The 19,881-nt window shown below is 47.1% G+C and overlaps 1 protein-coding gene across 1 annotated transcript in view; it reads right to left on the reverse strand.

Moving 5' to 3' along the window:
- TMEM120B (transmembrane protein 120B) overlaps nucleotides 1-19,881 on the reverse strand; it is a 50,178-nt gene that overhangs the window by 6,171 nt on the left and 24,126 nt on the right. The window contains exons 3-7 of the mRNA XM_029571122.1: nucleotides 19,114-19,230; nucleotides 16,623-16,682; nucleotides 6,843-6,938; nucleotides 5,712-5,801; nucleotides 303-368 (exon numbers count right to left, since the gene is read on the reverse strand). Coding sequence (XP_029426982.1) covers nucleotides 303-368; nucleotides 5,712-5,801; nucleotides 6,843-6,938; nucleotides 16,623-16,682; nucleotides 19,114-19,230 — 429 coding nt within the window. The remainder of the gene's footprint in view (nucleotides 1-302; nucleotides 369-5,711; nucleotides 5,802-6,842; nucleotides 6,939-16,622; nucleotides 16,683-19,113; nucleotides 19,231-19,881) is intronic.

Consider the following 19,881-nt stretch of genomic DNA (forward strand, 5'->3'; position numbering starts at 1 on the left):
CAATGTCCTCTCATCCCACAGCACAGATTTCAGCTGAGAGAAAAAGGGCCCAGTGAGAACTGATCAGGTGGGGGCGAGCAAGTTTTAAAAAAAGACCAAAAATGGACCTATGGTCTTCCATGGCACGAAGCTTACCCCACCCCCCCCTCTGCAAAAATCAGGGCCAAACTTTTGGGCAAAAACAGATCCACGCCCAACTTCAATTTCCCGTTTCTGCCCTGGCTGGCCAGCAATGGGTCCTGCTGCTTTACCCACATCTCAAGAGATCTGGTGGGCTCAGCGTCCGTCATCTAATCACTCACCACGTCAGCATCACCCCAGAAAGAAACGTCGACACGTAATGGTGAGACACCCACCAGCCCTTAATTCTGCAGAGCAAGAAAAGAAAAGAAAAAAAAAACCACTGTGATCAGAGGGGAGCAGGGAAAATACATTCCAGATTTATACAATCGCCTCCCTCCAGCCCTCAGAGTCAGGGGGGTGACGCACAAGGCCAGCACCGGTACAAACCAAAGCACAAGGAACCCAGGACGTGCATTTCTCAGATGAAAGGGACTGACCCGTCATTGAGAAACCGTAAGCACGGGATATTTCTTTTGGTTTGTTTGCAAGAAAGTCACGGCTTTAAAATCGGACCACACATGAGAGGAAGCCGCCAGATTTGTTATCCAAGGAGATTCTTAGAACAAAAAAAAAAAAAATGCGTCAGCAATCGAGCAGAATAATCGGTGCCCTCTGGATATGAGCTGCCACCCGATATTTGGGACCCTGCCAGTGACTGCTTTTCACACACTTTCTTTCTTGTTCTGTTTATTGAATTATCGCACTTAATGGCAGCCTACCCTGATCTTCCTGCTGCATTCCTTTCATTATCAGCAAAAAGGAAAGATTTGAACTGAAAATTAAATCTGAAGTCCGTGTCGCAGAGGCAACGTCGACAGCTGCTAGGAGAGGGCGATTCTCGCGAGTCCTACCAGCCCAACTCAAGGTGCATCCACACCAGGACCCCGGCTGACGACTGTTGTCACAATATCTGGGACACACGGGAGGACTCATGGTGCTGTATAAAGAAGTAACCAGACTTCAGCACTCTCTCAGCAGTCAGCTGAAACCGTATTTCTCAACTTCCGGTTTTCCAGGGACCAGCTAGTTACATGGACCGGCTGCAGTGTTGATGAAAGAGGTGAGGGGAGGGAGGTCCCCCAGAAAATTTAAAGAGCAGGGGGTGGGGGGGGGGGGGTGGCTGGAATATACTCCCCCCCCCCCCACACCCAGTCATTAATCTCATGGGTCAGCTCTGCAGCTGGTCTGTGCCATTTTAAATAGGTAACTAGCAAAACCCTCTCTCCCTACCAACCAACAGTATCGCCATCAGGGGGAAAAAAAACCCTTTTTTCTCCTAAAAATCCTTCTTTTTTCCTCCCTACAGTCAGCCATAAATAAACAAATAAATAAAAGAAATCCCCATAGACTCCCCCCCCCCCCCCCCCCCCTCCAGTTAGGAGCACCTGCTCCACTCTCGGGCCCCGCAGTGACCCCCATCCCCTTCCCAGTTCCCGAGAGCAGGTCAGATGCTAACTCGGCTCAGGCTGGCAGATGGGGGCCTGAGGACCAGGCCCCGACTGGAGATAAAGGCCTGCAGGGCTGGAAAGGTTTCTGCTGGCCGCGGAGCAGGGAGCAGCCTGACTACAGGGCAGGCCTGGCTTCCTCCTTCTGCAGGGACTGCTGCTGGGCCATGCACCGGCGGTTGAGAAACACCGCTTTCAGAGGACGTGCGGGGGAGAACGTGCGCTCTCACTGCTCTGACAATAAGTGAGGGGGTCACTCACTGTCGCCCATTACCAGTGCGGGTCGGGAGCGACTCAGACACGGTCAGGGAGGATCTTGGCCTGGACCTGATGACGAGAGGATAACTCTACAAAGCTGGTGACAGATGTATTAAACTGGCCAAAAACAAGTCTCACCTACAGTTTTTATTGACATTTCCTGTAGAGCACCAAGCATTCACAGCTTTCTGCTAAAGCTCTCGTAATACAGGAAAGAGTCTGCTCGCGCCCGGCACAGGAAGTCAGAGCGGCCCAGAAAAGCCAGGCCAAGCGCAACCATTTGTCCACAAAGAGGAGAGAGGGGCTGGCAGTGCCACCATACCCTCCGACTTCAAGGTTTCCCCATTACACCCAGGGGCTTTGCAGCCAGCTATAAAAAAAAAAACAAAACAGGCTTTGGCACCCCGAGGCGGTGGCCTTCCAGTAAGAAGCACAGGAAGCAGAAATTACCAACACGCACACGCAGATAATGCATTAGAGCTAAGCAGGAAGCGAGGCAACCACAGAGCAGCAGAACGTCCTGCATCTCTCTGCACCTCAAAGTGCCAGACCAGGCCCACAGAGGCCTCGGGAGTTATTTCTGTACTGGGGGTAGGGGGCGGGAGTAAGATTCATCCAGTCAGAGACCCTTCAGGAGGGAGGCTTCTTCATTCTGCAGGCAAGTGAATGAACTGCAGTGCTGTTCATATGTTACTGAGCTCTGCCATTACCCCAATAGCCCAGCAGAGCAGACTCGCCGGGACGCAGGCAGGATGCATGGGATTCCGGGTTAAATGTTCTACAATTAGTCAGTCATTGTGTAACCTGTTGAGATTAAACGGCTTCTGGTAAAGCACTGTGGGAGAGATTTACCCAAACTCGATTCCTCCCTCCTTCCTTCACCCTCTCCCAGCTCAAAACAAACCCCGGACTGCAGAGAAAATTTAAGAGGTTTTGTAGACCCTCTCTGCTGTCCCGTGGAGCCGAGACAAAGCCCTGGTCTTTTCCATTTGAGCCTGTCCTAATTCGGGGAGTCCTTCTCCCAGGCCGATGCAGTGAGGGGCGCGTTGGGTACCCGTACTGAGCGCCCGTTTTCCTAACGCGCACAGCCACACCCCCTGGGCGCCCGATGCAGTATGTAAACGAGGGGCTGCGTAAAACAAGGCCGCGCTAGGGGAGAATTGTGCATCCCTAGCGCTCAATTGCACGGGGGGGGGGCCCACAATTGCAAAGGACGCTCAATTCCAGTGCCCGTTTTTGTCCTGCTTCTGGTCGCCCATCGCCAGGCGCCCCTTGCTATTGTGCATCCAGAAATATATATGTTTTTTGTTTTTTTTTTTTAAATCAAGCCCATATTCCTTTATTTTTAAACACTGCAAGCAGTAAATAAAAGTGTCAGAACGATGCCAACTGTATTTTTTAAATTCCTCCCGAGCCCTTGACTCGCGGATTGACTTTACACCACTTCAGGAGTTAGAGTTACTTTTACCGCGTTACGTGCTTGTTGGGCGCCCAGCGAGTTTTTGCATCGGGGTGGGAGGGTAATAGCCTCCTCTACATGGAATTTACATGTGATGAGCGCTATTGGCTACACGCTTTGGACGTGCTCGTCTCCTTATTGCAATGGGTGTCAGTCTAGCATTGGCCCCTGTATCTGGCCCAACCTCTGCTTGAGAGGCTCAGGCCATGCATATGCTCAAGTCAGCCAGTAGGTGTCGCTGTTCAGTAGTTGTTACAACTCCACAGCCTCCCATGGGCTGTGCGCACCCACCTGCCTCCGAAGCATGCCCAGCACCAGCCCAGCAGGTCTGGAAACGTAAGCTGGGTCTCTTGCATGGCAGAGAATCACTGGGCTGGCCCAGAAAATAGTTTTCAGTTCAAATAATCCCTCTCTGCACTTTCATGGCTTTCCTCTAGGAGCCCAGCTGTGCATCTGGTTGCTCTCTGGCCATGTGGTAGTGGGGTCTCTGTTTTAGCACTGAAGACCCCCCCAAGAAACATTTCAGTGGAATAAAGAACTACTTTAAATGGCCCTGGCCCTGACTGGATGCCACAGGACCAAAAGTGATGCCAACAAGAAAAAATGGGAAACAGAAAATATGTCCATGAAGCCATAAAATATGACAAACGTGCAAACTTTTTTTTTCTTTTTAAAAGGGGGAGGTTTAATCCTCCTGCTCTAGCAATGGTCATAAACTCATCAGGTCCCCAATGAAGCCAAGCGGCAAGGCACTGCTGACCCCTCCCTCCCCAGTCCCTCCATACTGTACAGGTTCCCAGTCTAAGCCAAAAGGTCATCATCAAGTGCCCATCCTCAGTCCCTCGTGCTTGGTAAAAAAGGCCAGGCCTTACTGGTAGAAACCACAAGCCGCCGTGCATGACGACAGTCCAAACCCAGGCAAGGCCGCTGCTGAGCCAGAATGCAGGACAGGAGCTCAACGCCGCCTGCTGCAACAGACTAACAGGCCGATACAGTAAAGCGCGGCTGCGGTTGCGTGGTTTTTAACCCACTTTGGACGCATGTTTTGAGCACACAAGACTGACGCGCAATTCAGTATCTGCTTTTACGCGTCCTTAGCGCTTGCCGAAAAAGACGCATATCCATTTCCGCCCGCCGCATGTATATGATATGTTAATGATCGGATTAGCTATTTCCCCTGATACAGTAACGTGCGCCCAAATTATTGCGTCTTTAACCTCTATATTTACCACCTACCCTGACCCTAGCATTAGTGTGGTGTTCAGTCAGCTTCGGACCGGACAGTGTCATGGACAACATGTATATATTGGCTCTGGTGTCCATGAATGGAAGCCCCAACCTTGGACGTCCGGCCGGGCGCTCAAGGCAGCGGCCATGGACGTTGGAAGGCAGCGGGGCCTCCGATCATGGACGCCCGAAAAGAGGCAGGAACGTCCATGGATATATAGTGCTCTGAGGCCCGACCTTCAGACGCCCGGATGTCCTTGCACGTCCATGCTCAGAGGCCCCGACCTTGGACGTCCAGCCAGGCGCTCAAGGCAGCGGCCATGGACATTGGAAGGCAGCGGGGCCTCCCCTCCGATCATGGTTGCCCGGAAAGAAGCGGGAACATCCATGAATGGAAGCCATGACCTTGGACATCCGGCCGGGCGCTCAAGGCAGCGGCCATGCACGTTTGGAAGGCAGCCGGGCCTCCGATCATGGACGCCTGAAAAGAGACGGGAACGTCCATGGACGTTGGAAGACAGCATTCCCGTCTCTTTCCAGGTGTCCATGCTCGGAGGCCCCAAGCTTGGACGTCCGGCCGGGCGCTCAAGGCAGTGGCCATGGACGTTTGGAAGGCAGCGGGGCCTCCCCTCCGATCATGGACGCCCGGAAAGAAGCGGGAACATCCATGAACGGAAGCCACGACCTTGGACATCCGGCTGGGCGCTCAAGGCAGCGGCCATGCACGTTTGGAAGGCAGCCGGGCCTCCGAGCATGGGCGTCCATGCTCGGAGGCCCCGACCTTCACAGACGCCCGGACGTCCTTGCACGTCCTTAAGCGCCCAGATGTGGAAGGTTGGGGGTGGCCTCCGATCAAGGTCGTCCAGATGCTCAGGGCAGCGGCCCCAGTGTCCATGCGGGGTCTGTAGAAAAGAACCATCCGCTTACCTGCTGGAATGACATTTGAAATGACAGGTATGGCGCCAGCGCACCCTGGCTACTGTATAGGCGTTTTATACCGCTTCATAGGCGCACTTTTGACACTCCTTTGCCGCCGCTTGGATGTGCGTCTAATTTGAATACTGAATCGAGCGGCTTGTGAACTAAAATGTGCGCGCATCAAACGCGCGGGCGCCTGGCTCTGCCACACATTTTTTTACGCGTCGGTACTGTATCGGCCTGTAAGTGCATTCTGTGTCTGAGCCCTGGGCGCACGGTACCTGGATCCGTTGCAGATGAGAATACTTTCCCTTATGGTTAATGTGCAGTAATACCAAACCAACAGGAAGTTAAACACTTCATCTGTAACCCTAAGAGAAGGGAGAGAAGGCAAGTCAGCAAGGATTAAAAGTATCTGCTCATTCAAAACAATAAAATAAAGCTCCTTCCAAACAGATAAAACAAAACCTCCTACCAGGTTACCCAAATGCAAGAACTTGATTCGATCAACATAAGGTGCTTCTCAGCTTAGAAAATAACTGAAAACCAGACTATTTAAACAGGCGTTCGGTGCATAAGCATGGCTTCTTATATTTCTGGATTGAAGAGCAAGGAGAGGCTTTTTGTTTTGGATCTGTTTATTTGATTTTATTTTAATGCATTGATTTTATTATATACCTTTCTTTTAAAGTAGTAGTTTTAGATTTTTATGTAATTTTTTTTTTTTTTTTACTATTTAATGTATTTATGTAACATATAGGGACGTTTATATTGTGCTTGTGAACTGGTATGAGTGGATCAGAATATCGGTATATAAAACTAACTAAATAAATAAAATATTGTAAGAATCCATCATGGAGTGGTATTTCACTCAAAGAGCAACTAGAAGCCAATTCTGCTGTTTACTGTGATCTGGTGTGAGCATTTCTTTATAGGGTGCTAGAGCACAAAACAGACAGTAACCCAGATTTGCATCACTTTAATAGTTTGGGAAACTTTTGTGCTGAAACAAAGCAGAAACAGATGAGCACCTCCAGCCCCGCTCAGCTGGACACCAGCAGTACAGACACTGCTGGCGTGTAGAGGGCTGGTTGGTGAATTCAGTGAGACCGCAGGCAGGTTTTTGCAAACCATCAACGATCACCCATGCCATAAATCTGACTGCCAGTTATAAAAACTCTCGCAGGAGAAAAAACATGCAAAACTTGTGAGATGTCTGCTCCCTGGTTCCGTGTAACCCTCGATTCAAAAATGAATATCCAAAAAGCAAGGGTTTCTGTCTCCCATGTGCTGCTTCCCAATGGGGCAATGATTTCTGATGCCTAGATTGTTTCAATCTCATTTACAAGGTATCGAAAATTTTATTGTAATTCTATGGACTAAAAATATCCATGCACAATGACATTTCTTACCTGTAGTGAAGAATAAATCTGCAAGCTACAGCACCAAGTAACAGAATTATTGTCAAATAAAGCTTGAACTTCTCATATTCGTCTTTGTAGGCAAACCTGTAAGAGCAGTACAGCAACAATTAGAGCCTGAAAAACCTGCAGAAGTGAAAGCCCCCACTCAGCACACTCTTCCACTCTCGGACACCACACAACAGAATCCAACTCTCGGCCTGGGAGAACAAAACACCATCCCTTCCACTGAGGAACGCCTGCCTTCTTTGTACAGCATTTCGAATACTTTTTCTGGGTGGGCAGGCTTTGGTTACAGCATTTGAAGCTCTGAAGCAAGAGCACGACCTGCAGACTGATTCTGTGGTCCATAGAAGGCTGGCACAATTAAACACGCAGAGGCCCGGACAATGAACGGAAACATGCAGGGGGGGGATGAGGGGGCAGACGGCATTTTCCCCATCCCGAGGTGGAGAAGGAAAAACTTCCACATGGGTTCCACATTAGGTGCTACAACCCAAGAAAGAGATCTAGGCGTCGTAGAGGATAACACATTGAAATCGTCGATGCAGTGTGCTGCGGCAGTCAAAAAAGCAAACAGAATGTTGGACATTATTAGGAAGGGAATGGTGAATAAAACGGAAAATGTCATAATGCCTCTGTATCGCTCCATGGTGAGACCGCACCTTGAATACTGTGTACAATTCTGGTCGCCGCATCTCAAAAAAGATATAATTGCGATGGAGAAGGTACAGAGAAGGGCGACCAAAATGATAAGGGGAATGGAACAGCTCCCCTATGAGGAAAGACTAAAGAGGTTAGGACTTTTCAGCTTGGAGAAGAGACGACTGAGGGGGGATATGATAGAGGTGTTTAAAATCATGAGAGGTCTAGAACGGGTAGATGTGAATCGGTTATTTACTCTTTCGGATAGTAGAAAGACTAGGGGGCACTCCATGAAGTTAGCATGGGGCACATTTAAAACTAATCGGAGAAAGTTCTTTTTTACTCAACGCACAATTAAACTCTGGAATTTGTTGCCAGAGGATGTGGTTAGTGCAGTTAGTATAGCTGTGTTTAAAAAAGGATTGGATAAGTTCTTGGAGGAGAAGTCCATTACCTGCTATTAAGTTCACTTAGAGAATAGCCACTGCCATTAGTAATGGTTACATGGAATAGACTTAGTTTTTGGGTACTTGCCAGGTTCTTATGGCCTGGATTGGCCACTGTTGGAAACAGGATGCTGGGCTTGATGGACCCTTGGTCTGACCCAGTATGGCATATCATTACCTGCCTATTATTCTTATCAAAAAGCTTGCTAATAACTGTGCCGTATGACAGTGTAAGACAATTACAAATTAGAGAATTATAATTCTAGCTGTGAGCAAGGACCTCTTTATTGGAGCAACCTAATACATCCATGACGAGTCTTCCAGTGCTCATCTCCCTTCATCAGGTCAGTGAGGAAACAGCACAGTTAATAGTACTGCGTCCATCACTACTGATCAGTAAAGGGAAGAGGACTGGGGGTGGGGGTGGGGGGGTGGAGGGTACAGCTGCGGAGGAAAGGTTTTGTCCGTACCACTTTTCACTCAGATGGCCTAAGTCCGATAGAGGGTGAGAAATTCTTGGGCAGTTCTGAAATTCCATTCAAGTATCCCAATTGTGAGGTCTTTACGGGAGTGATCTTCCTTCGAGAAACGTTCACCCGAGGTATCGCTCTGTTCCCTCTCGTCACCGGGTTACGTCGCCTCGGCTGCCCGCCCGTTCACGCTGCTGCTAGTCTATCAGGTCCAAGTCACCGCGATCATCAGGTCAATGACGGCCTCTGTGCGCGGCCTTCCACCATCTGAAATTACACGCACTCTTCTGCATTTTCAGAAGTATGAATGCAGCGGATTGTAAAATGGACAGGTAAAAAGTACTGGCAGACTGCACGAATGTGGGCAGTTACAAAATTACCCTGCCCCCCCCCAAGTATATGACACGACTAGGCAGAGGAGCTAGGGGCCTGCCACAAGGCATCTCTGCAAATGCAAACGAATGCCAACGCTCATTTATTGCTGCTTCACAATATGGAGAGAACGAGGGGTTACGTCAAATCCTCTATAAAGCCATTAAGGATTGTGAATGCACTTTCCTAGCTGGGACATGTATGAGCTGCAGGCTAATTATGCAGCTCTACTTACAGGCCGATGCAATACCGTGCGCTCAGGCTAGCGCACTGGTTAACCCGCGGCTGGACACGCGTCCATGACCCCTTACGCAATAAGGGAATTAGCGTGTCCAAAACGCGTGACCAAACCAGCGCTCATCCCATGTAAATTCATGTTGACGATGCTATTAGCTCTCACCCACTTATGTAAAAAAATAAGTGTGACACCGACGCGCACATTTTTACCCTCAGAAATTAACGCCTGCCCCGGAGCTGGCGTTAAGTCTTGAGGAGCCCCTAAAGTGAACAGAAAAGCAGAAAATACTGCTTTTCCCCAGCGCCTGCTTTTTAACGCAGCGGCTCATTTGCCTACCGCATCGCGAGCCTGGGAGAGGCGGATGGGCGCCAGTTAGGAAAGCGGGAGCTCGATCATGAGCGCCCTTGTTTCGCGCGCTGATATTGCGTCGGGCCCGTTAATCTGGCTCTCTCCCTCTTCAACCCCACTCCCCCCCCCCCCCCCACCCAGCACACCTGGATGACTCCGGGCAACCTTCCCCTCCCTAGGAGCACCCTCAGCACCGCCAGTGTCTGCCACAGTAATCATCTTCCCTCCCCTAGCGCCGGGCGCACTGTGGGAGGTTCAAGCCCAGATCCCCTGCGCCGTCCGGGAGGTTGGCACCACCCCAGTGGTCTTTAAATGTTATTTTATCACCGCCCTGGCTCGCACTTTCATTGTTGGGTTTGGGGAGCCGGTGTAAGTGCGACAAAAATAAAACAGAGAGGAGCGGAGGGGTCCCAGGGCACCTGTATGGTAGCAGAGTTTGCTGGATTTGTGCTGTCTCAGGGAAGCAAAATTAAAAAAAATAAAATAAAATAAAAAAATGAATAGGCCCGAGGGGAGGGGGGGGGAATATTAAGCAGCAAACCGCCATTCATCTGTCAACAGGCGCCGTGTGCGTCCATCCTGATCCCACTGCGAGATGGAAGCAACGCAGATCTCCAAAAACAGAACACAAAAGTAAGTTTTACCCAAAAAAAAAAAAAATCCAACTCAAACAAAGCTCTGAATTTCAAAATATTTACACCGTTCTCTATAAAAATGTTCACCTCGCTTATTATTCTGCATCTCTTGCCGTTTTTAAGCGAGGTCTGACGTTTGAATTTTATACAGCACGATCTGGCTCTTCGAGAGAACAGCACAGGCAGGTGATTTCATTCCAGGTCACCAAGTGGGCCTGGCAGAGTTGGGATGTGACCTTGAAAACCCTTGCGAGTCTCAGGTTTCAGCGCTCTGCACCCGATGGCTGGGTTACACGGCCAAGCCATGCATGCTCTGGGGATGAAGGCAGCCTGCAGTGGGGGCTGGCCAGGCAGTGCCTGCCTGCATGAAGTCTATGGTCAGTAGTTTTGACGCGGAGAACAGTTATCCTGTGAAAAAATGTATTTAAAAACATGAAACTGAGTAGGGTCAAAACACTGCTTGAGCCTCTCGCGTCTCTTCATTGGAAATAATGCTTGGCTACTTAGGGAGAGGCGTGGTCAGCAGAAAAAAAAGGGAGGTGATATTTATTGCCCCTGTATAGGTCCCTGGTGAGACCTCACTGTGTACAATTCTGGAGACCGCACCTTCAAAAGGATATAAACAGGATGGAGTTGGCCCAGAGGGAGGCTACTAAAATGATCAGTGGTCTTCGTTCTAAAGCATATGAGGATAGACTTAAAGATTTAAACATGTAACCCTAGAGGAAAGGCAAGACAGGGGAGATATGATAGAGACATTCAGATATCTCAAAGGTTTCCATGCACAGAGAGTGAGCCTTTTTCAATGGAAAGCGTTACTCTAGAACAAGGGGTCATGAGGTGAGGGTGAAAGGAAATAGACTGAGGAGAAATCTAAAAACATAGGAACATAAGCTTTGCCATACTGAGTCAGACCAAGGGTCCATCAAGCCCAGTATTCTGTGTCCAACAGTGGCCAATTCAGGCTACAAGTACCTGGCAGGATCCCAAAAGGTAAATAGATTCCAAGCTGCTTATCCCAGGGATTAGTAATGGATTTTCCCAAATCCACCATAACAATGGTTTATAGACTTTTCTTCCAAGAACTTCTCCAAACCTTTTATAAATCCCATTACACTAACAGCTTTTACCATATTCTCCAGCAACAAAGCCCAGAGTTTAATGCGTTGAGTGAAAAAATTATCTTATTAGTTTTTAATCTATTACCTAGTAACTTCATTGTGAGTCCCCTGGTCTTTGTACTTTTCAAAAGAGTAAACTGATTCATGTTTACTCGTTCCATTCCACTCATTATTTCATAAACCTCCAACGTATGTCCCCTCAGCCGTCTCTTCTCTAAGTTAAAGAGTCCTAACCTCTTTAGCCTTTCCTCTTAGGGGAATCGTTCCATCCCCTCTCTCATCTCGGTTGCCCTTCTCTGTACCTTTTCTAATTCTGCTTTAGCTTTCTTGGGATGTGGTGAGCAGAACTGCCCACAATACTAAACATAAGGTCGAACCATGGAGCGATACAGAGGCATTATGATATTCTCTGTTTTATTATCCTCCATTCCTTTCCTAATGATTCCTTGCATTTTATTTGCTTTCTTGGCTGCTGCTGCACACTGGGCAGAGGATTTCAATACATTATTCAGGCGCCTAGATCTTTTTCCTGGGTGGAAATATTTCTTTACAGAGAGGGTAGTAGATGCATGGAACAGCCTCCCAGTGGTGGTGGTGGAGATAAGGAAAGTATCTGAATTCAAGAATGCATGAGATGTATGCAGCGGATCTCTGAGGAAGCAATAAGGATTGTAGAGCTGACTGAGTAGTTGGTATAGATGGCAGAGCCGAGGCCAGGTGAAAATCTGCACCCTCCCCCTTACACAGCACATGACACCACGAGTTGGGAGACTGTGATAAATGTTTGTCCAGCAATGCCCATGGCAAGGGTGTTAGAGGCCCTAGGAAAAGTCTTTACAGCCTTGCACCCCATCACACCCAATTCAAAATTATGCATTTATAATAACAGATTTTACATGAAAAAGAACATTCAAAGCACAGTCTTCTGAGGTAAAAATATCACTTACAAATGTATATTAGATTTACATGCACTGCTGGGGTGCCAACCAGAAAACCCTGCAAAAAGGCAAAAGACGCTTGGAACTTATATGGTATTAGGCCTACTGTAATGCATCTTGGGCATGGGCCTGACCCTCAGTGAGCCACGAGAAAAAAGAATTTCTATATCAAAACAGCACTACCTGCCAGCACTCAAACAGCAACAACCCTACCTATGAAATTTAATACTACAAATATTACACCAGGTCTAAAATAGTAATACAGCCCCTATTAAGAAAGCAGAACAAGCCAAGCTGCTATAAATTCCTACATATAAACTATACACTAATGAAATAACTCATTTCAGTCACACATACAAAACACAGATAGACCCTCAAATACAGAATAAAGAGACCTCATAGTATAAATAGAAATGTACAGACAAAAAACTGAACTGGAAACTGCAACAAGCCAAATTCAGTATGCACTGCAACAATGTAAAAAAACAGAAGCATTACCATTCCTCATAAAACAAAATTAGTAAAGCCATACCAATAAAAGGAATAATTCAAAACAATGAATAGAATAACATTCAATATTTAAAAACACATATAAAAATCTTCCAAACATCAATAAAATATTTCAAAACAGACATCAAATAACACCCAACAAGTAAAATAAGGATTTTAAAAAAATCCTTGTTATCCATACCTTGGAACTTTTGATTTCCAGATGCCCTGAAACTGTCATGGATTAGCAGGCAGAGAGTAACTGGGGTAGTTGTGCACACACATGCTCTCTCACTCTCCCACACACACACATGCTCTCTCTCTCCCACACACACACATGCTCTCTCTCTCCCACACACACACATGCTCTCTCTCTCCCACACACACACATGCTCTCTCTCTCCCACACACACACATGCTCTCTCTCTCCCACACACACACATGCTCTCTCTCTCCCACACACACACACACACACGCTCTCTCACTCTCTCTCACACACACACACGCTCTCTCACTCTCTCTCACACACACACACGAGCTCTCTCTCTCCCGCACACACGAGCTCTCTCTCTCCCGCACACACGAGCTCTCTCTCTCCCTCACTTTCAACTTCACGGAGCAAGCAGCAGCAATCTCCTCCTTCAGCTCCCGAGGCCAAGGGAATGACTTCCGGCCACAGGGCCACACCAGCTCTAACACTGGACTACTTCCAGCAGGGACGTTCCTCCTTCTCCAAAGCAACGTTGCCTCACTGAAATTGACGGTATAGTAAGCGCGGCCCTGCCAGAATCAGTAGAGTTATCAGTGGGGCCCCTCTACTTTCCCACTTACTAAGGCCGCGCTGACCACACCACCAATTTCGATGGGGCCACACTGCTTTTCTTTTGCCGAGGACCTGCCAGCAGCCAGGAGCACTGGTCTCGTTGGCACATGGCACCTTTCGATAGCAGCACCTATAGCCATGGCCATAGGCACGCTAGATAGGCCACAATATTCTTTTTCTGCTGTTACGTTTCTATATTTCTACATAGAATACAATCCACCATTACCGAGGTAGTACTAAAATGCATGGATAACTAACCACATGCCTATTGCTTTTAAATCATATCGTGCAGGGCTGAATTCCTCATGCACCTGGGAACACACACTTCAGAAGGCCTCATTGTTACATTTATCTGGGCTCCATCTCACCCCATTTCAACTGAACAGGCTAATCCAATCGGGCTTTTGCCCCCACTGTCTGCATGGATTTGTAAAGCTGATTTTCTCAGGTAGATCAACGGGACAATCAAATGTACACGTCTTATGCATGCAATGGGGTGAAATCAAGACCAGGTCAGCCTGTTGACAACCCTGCAGTAAATCAAGAGTGAGTCAAACCCAGCTTCTGCTCTCTTCTCCCCCACTCGGCCAGCCTTCAGAGCCCCCCCCCCAGGGGAGAAGAATTTCAACCACCACTCAACAGCGACACCTACTGGCCAGCACTGGGATACAAGCGCAGCAGGTTTTAGATGGCATCGCAGTTTGTTAGTGCTGGCTGGGCTCAGAGGCAGGGAATGTTACACAATGGGGAAAGCCCTCCCCTCCCCCCAGTAGTTGCCACTGAAAGCTTACAGTGCCCTGCAAATGCTGCTGGCTCCAAATTTGCACAAAACCCAATGGAGCAAAAGAAAAACCAGTGCTGGATTTTAAAATTTGAAAAAAACTACTATCACAATGGCACAAAGGTGAAGGCGTGCAACTAACAATACTATCTGCAGCAAACAAGGATGCGTTTCAATAAGATGGCGAGCTCCCCTGAGGAGAAGAGTCACTAAGAGCACTCCCGAAACGCTGACAGTGTCGGGTGACCAGTCTGGACTTTTCGCCTTGAATAAGATAAGTGCAATTGCATAAACATTTTTTGAGTGAATTAATGGACTATTTTAAGTGCATATATAAAAATTTTTCTAAAAAATAGTGGACAGTGTTAGAGAATAAAAGTGTTGAAAACTGACACATTGATTCCCATGCTGAGAGTGTTTCCCTGCAGCGACTTCGGCTGCTGAGGTGTAATAGTTTGAGGAATCGTAAGGTTTTGATAAAAGCTGTTTGTTGCGGATAAATTTTAAATTTGGGCACCCACAGACACTGAAGAGGAAGGGGGCTGGGAGCAGAGGGTGAAGATCCCCCCCCACCCAGAAATCATTGGTACTTAACATCTCTCACCCCATCCCCCAAACCATCCTTGCCCAGATTCTCCCCTCACCCCTTAAGCATCTTCCTGTATCCTATTCCTGTCCGTGACAGCAAAACCGCAAAGAGAGGGGAAAAAAAAAAAAAAGAAGGGTCAGCGTGAAGCCTGCAAACCAGGGCATGATCACAGGCCCTGGGGTGACTCCCACCCCTGCCTCCTGCAGGTGCTTCTAAGTGTGAGGGGCGAGGCTGCCGCACAGACCCCGTGCTGACTCTTCTTCCTGTGGGTGTGGTGATCTGTGGGTGATCTGGATGGTAGCACGGCAGGGACCTATACAAATCTGGCCCTGGAAGCAGTTGTCTACTCTGAGCATGCCTCAATTCAGGCCCGGACAAAACTCCCAGATCGAAAAAAAAAAAAAAAACCCGAACAAAACCCTCTCTGTAATAGGCAGTGTCAAATGTGAAGGGCTGCGGCTCCCTCTGCTGGCCGTCCGTGAAACAGCACCGCATGCTCCTTCAGTTACCAGAGAGGATTAATGTGATACAGTTGTGACTTTGGACAAAGGAATTAAATGAAATGCAAGAGAAGAGGCTCGAGGGATGCAAGTCAGACTATAGACCATTCATGGATTATTTTTAGGTCTATGAAACTCAATTTGCTGCATGATAACCAACAGTCATATAAATAGTAATTACTCTATGAAAAACAATGAAGAACAGTCAAATCAATGCTGCTGGCCTGGCGCCTACATTTGATTCCTAGGGTAAAAGAATGCTGTGAGTATATATAGGAAATCCCAGATACTTACAACCTTCCGCTCCCCTCCCCACCTCCATTCTTCATAAAACAAATAAAATCAAGAAATATAACACACCAAAAAAAACAACTAATATAAAGAATAAATAATTCAAAACAACTGACGAACATCCAATAATTAAAAATGTGTATAGAAGTTTCTTAAAATTTCCCAAACATCAACCACCACTCAATTAAAATAAGGATACAAATATCCCCTATTCTCCATACCTGCAAACTTTTGATTTCCAGTCACCCTGAAATTGTCAGTTAGTTGGAGAGAGGTGAGGTGTGCAAAAAAGAAAAAAAAATTCCCAAGACCTCTCTTTCATATATACACACACATTGACACATTCATGTTCACACACACACTATCTGCAGTTCCCTTAGTCTGGGAGTAAGAACATAAGAAATTGCCATGCTGGGTCAGACCAAGGGTCCATCTAGCCCAGCATCCTGTTTCCAACAGTGGCCAATCCAGGCCACAAGAACCTGGCAATTACCCAAACACCAAGAAGATCCCATGCTACTGCTGCCTTATTTGCGCGCCTCTGCACCAGCAGAAGGAGACAGGAACTCTCTCCTAGCTCTGCCCCTCTTCTCGAGAAGCAGCAAGTTAGGATGCGGCTTAGAATGTGGCCTGGGGTCCTGTAGGAGGCACAGTTCTAAGAGAAGGTGAGCCCTGTGGCGCATATCAGGTTTTATTGGTCCCACTCGCTGCTGCCTAGGTGGGGGTGTGGGGAATGCTGGGGAGCACTGGAGAGAGGACAATTATGCCAGAGCAGTGGGGAGGAGTGGACTGGCACCAGGCTGAAGAGCTGTGCATGGGGGTTTTCAGGACTGGACAGGGGCTGCTGTTGTGCCAGGGATGGGCCAGTCCGGGCTCACTGGTACCAAATTATGAAGATCTCTGCATTCCAGGGATGCGGGCCGACACTGTTCCTTCTTGCCGCCCTCCTTGTGGGCCCAAGTGATACAGTTTCCTCTTCCAGCCTCACTCCTGATGTGAATACTGGACTGAATCAAGTTGCAAGAAGCACAAACATTTGGTACATATTTTGGCTTCTGCCAAAAGGTTAAAAGAGAGAGACTTACTTTGCCTGATTACTAAGAAGAGTCACATTCACATTTCCCAGCACCAAATTTAGATAAATCCTGAAAGATAATGAGAGAGAGAGACCTGAGACCACAGAAATAGCGCACTACAAATCTGACATAACAGCAAAACCCAATTTGAACTAAGCAGGAATACCGAAGCACTGAAGATCTTAGTCCATGGTTAATACGTGCAGGGCTAGATTTATGTTTCAGGCAAATAAGTACAAAATCAGCCCAGAAGGCTGGTCATTTGCACAGTTTTGAAAGGGGGTGTGGGCAGGAAGGACCACCACACACTTTTTCTAGATTCTTACAATAAATCACTGGGCTATTTCAGACTGAACTGTAGACTTTTTGTCACTTCTGCACTACTTTTACCCAAAATTAAATCTGGCTGAGAGCCATGGTATAGGGCTTTGAGGTGCAAAAGGTATTCTCACACTATCAGGCCGATCCAATAAATCTGCACAGAAACAAGCACTCACTCAGTGTTAAACATCCGCGTGCCTAACTCGCACCCAGCCACCTCTCCTGGGCGCATGATTGAATATTTAAATGAGGGGTCATGCTAGAAAGGAGGCGCTAGGGACAATTGTGCACCCCTAGCACCTCCTTGGCAGTGGGCACCCAGGAGAGATTGGCTGCCAGCGGGTTAGGGAAAGGGACGCTCAATTTTACGAGCATCCCTTTTCTTAAAATGACTGCTGGCACACTTTAAATTTTTTTTTTTTTTTTTTTTTTTTAACATTCTGTGCTTTTTTTGTTCCTCCGACTTAATATCACCATTATATTAAGTTGGAGGAAGTACAGAAAAGCAGTATTTTCTGCTTTTCTGTACACTCTTTTGGGCTGCTCAGAAATTAATGTCTGCTCGCAGGGTAAAAACATGCAGGTCGGGCACACAATTTTTTTATTTTTAGATCGGGGAGGATAGCTAATAGCCTCATGAACATGCATCTGCATGCAATGAGCGCTATTAGTTTCCCAGGGGGTTGACACGCGTTTTAGACGCACTAATCCCCTTATAGAACAAGGGGTTGTGGACAGGCGTCCAAAACCCGCGTCCAACCACGGGTTAAACATTGCGCTCAGCTGAGTGCACTGTATTGGATCGGCCTGTATGTCCTTATTAGCTCAAAGCAGGCGATTTCCATAAGAGAAGTCAGACTTAACAGAAAACCTTCAGTGGTTGAGTGCATGCTACTTCCTGTTTTTAGGAAAGAAATTAGATTCATGAGGCAAGCCTTGATTTTCACTGCTGCTGCATTTACCAATAAATTAATGATCTAGGAAAAGGACCTCACTAACAGGTCGATTTAATAAAAGGCGTGGGAGAGGTGGTGCTCCAAGCTGAGCACCCGCTTTCCCATCGCACGTCCAGGCACCTCTCCTGGGCACGGACTTTTGTATGTAAATTGGGCCGGGCGCTAATAAGGAGGCGCTAGGGACAACAGTGCGTCCCCTAGTGCCTCCTTATTAGCGGAAGCGGCAGCTGTCAGCGGGTCAGACAACCGACGCTCAATTTTACCGGTGTCTGTTTTCGAACACACTGACAGCCACGGGTTTGGAAAACGGACACCGGCAAAATTGAGCGTCCGTTTTCGAACCCATCGACCGGTGGGCAGATTTTTTTTTTTTTTTTAATTTTTGGTGCCTTTGACTTAGTATCCTATGATATTAAGTCGGAGGGTGTACAGTTTTTTCTGCTTTTCTGTACACTTTTCCTGGTGCTTTCTAAGTTAACACCTGCCCTTGGCCAGGCGTTAATTTCTGAGAGTAAAATCTGTGGTTTGGCTGCACATTTTACTTTCAGTATTCTGGGGGAATAACTAATAGGCTCATCAACGTGCATCTGCATATGATGAGCGTTATTAGTTTCAGGGGGAAGGGGGGGTTGGCCGTGCGTTTTCCATACGCTATTACCCCTTCCAGTATAAGGGGTAATAGGAGTGCATAGAAAACGCGCGTCCAAACGAGCGTTAAATGGTGCACTGAGCTGAGCACACTGTACTGCATTGGCCGGTAAGTAAGCAGTAGCACATAACCTAGTGTACACAGAAAGCTTTCATCTCCTTCCCTCCAGAACAGAATTACAACTGCCTACTGTTTAATTACATTTCCCATTTTATAAATGTTTCTCCTTTGTGTACACCCCTATAATCACACGTACAACAAATACACTGGCTTAATAAAAGCTGTCTAGGAGGTATTTTACAAAAGGCAAGGCTAATTATTTGAGAAAATTAAGTCTGAGAACACATTAATGCAGCGTTTGAGTTACTTCAGCACATTCTCACACATGAATGTAAATCAAAGCTGCAAGTACAGTGGGGGTTAGCAACACTTGTCACATCAATTCTAAATATACATGCTCTCAAACTAAGCTCCATCTTTCTCCTGTACACAAGTAAAATCTCTGAGCAAAAAAACAACATACCAAGGTATCAGAAAATGCATTATAAAAAAAATAAATAAAAAAAAGACATACCCATTTTTCTTTGGCAAATAAGCTTCCATGTCAAAGAAAACATTTTGCCTCTCTTTGATCTGGGAATCTATTTGCTGTAATAGATTGGATTCTTCCACACCAGCTATGTGCTTGTATCTGCAGAGGGACAACATTTCAATTTGCTGTAAATACATTTTCTTTGATCAAAAAGTACAATTTATAGTAAAGTATGCCAGTTACTAAGCACAGCAGCCATGCACAGCATTAAGATGCTCCTCTTTTATACAAGCTAAGCAAAGACTCAAGAGGGTGGAATCCCCCTAAATAAGGAGCATAATACTGACTTCTTGAACCAAAAAGAAAATGATCTATTTGATATCAATTTTCTTCACCCTTTTGCTATATTCTACATCAGCAGCAATTATGGTGCAAGAGGCAAAACACTGAAATGGCCCATCACATCGGTCAGAATTCAAAAGAATCACTAGCCACGTTCTGCTTCATTCTTTGTACACAGTGAGCCCAGGGTTCAGGAATAAGGATGTGGCAATCCAGTCCGATCTCTGCTTGATTCAGGTTCGACAAACAGCTGTGAATGTCCCTGAGATCCAGGGGGAGAGAGAGATAATCCAACCATTCTGGAGAGAGCCACAAACTATGGATGCACCCACATGCAGAATCTGTGAATCGGTGCATCCCCAGCCAATTTCTGCAAATCTGCTGCAAGCTTTCCAAATCTGACAGACAGTTCCCTTAAAAAGCAGCTCATGCCTGATCCTTTTTTTCAAAAAGTTCTCAGATCCCTAA

Source organism: Rhinatrema bivittatum, chromosome 11 (genome assembly GCF_901001135.1).
Source record: "Rhinatrema bivittatum chromosome 11, aRhiBiv1.1, whole genome shotgun sequence".
In the NCBI taxonomy this organism is placed as follows: domain Eukaryota; kingdom Metazoa; phylum Chordata; class Amphibia; order Gymnophiona; family Rhinatrematidae; genus Rhinatrema; species Rhinatrema bivittatum.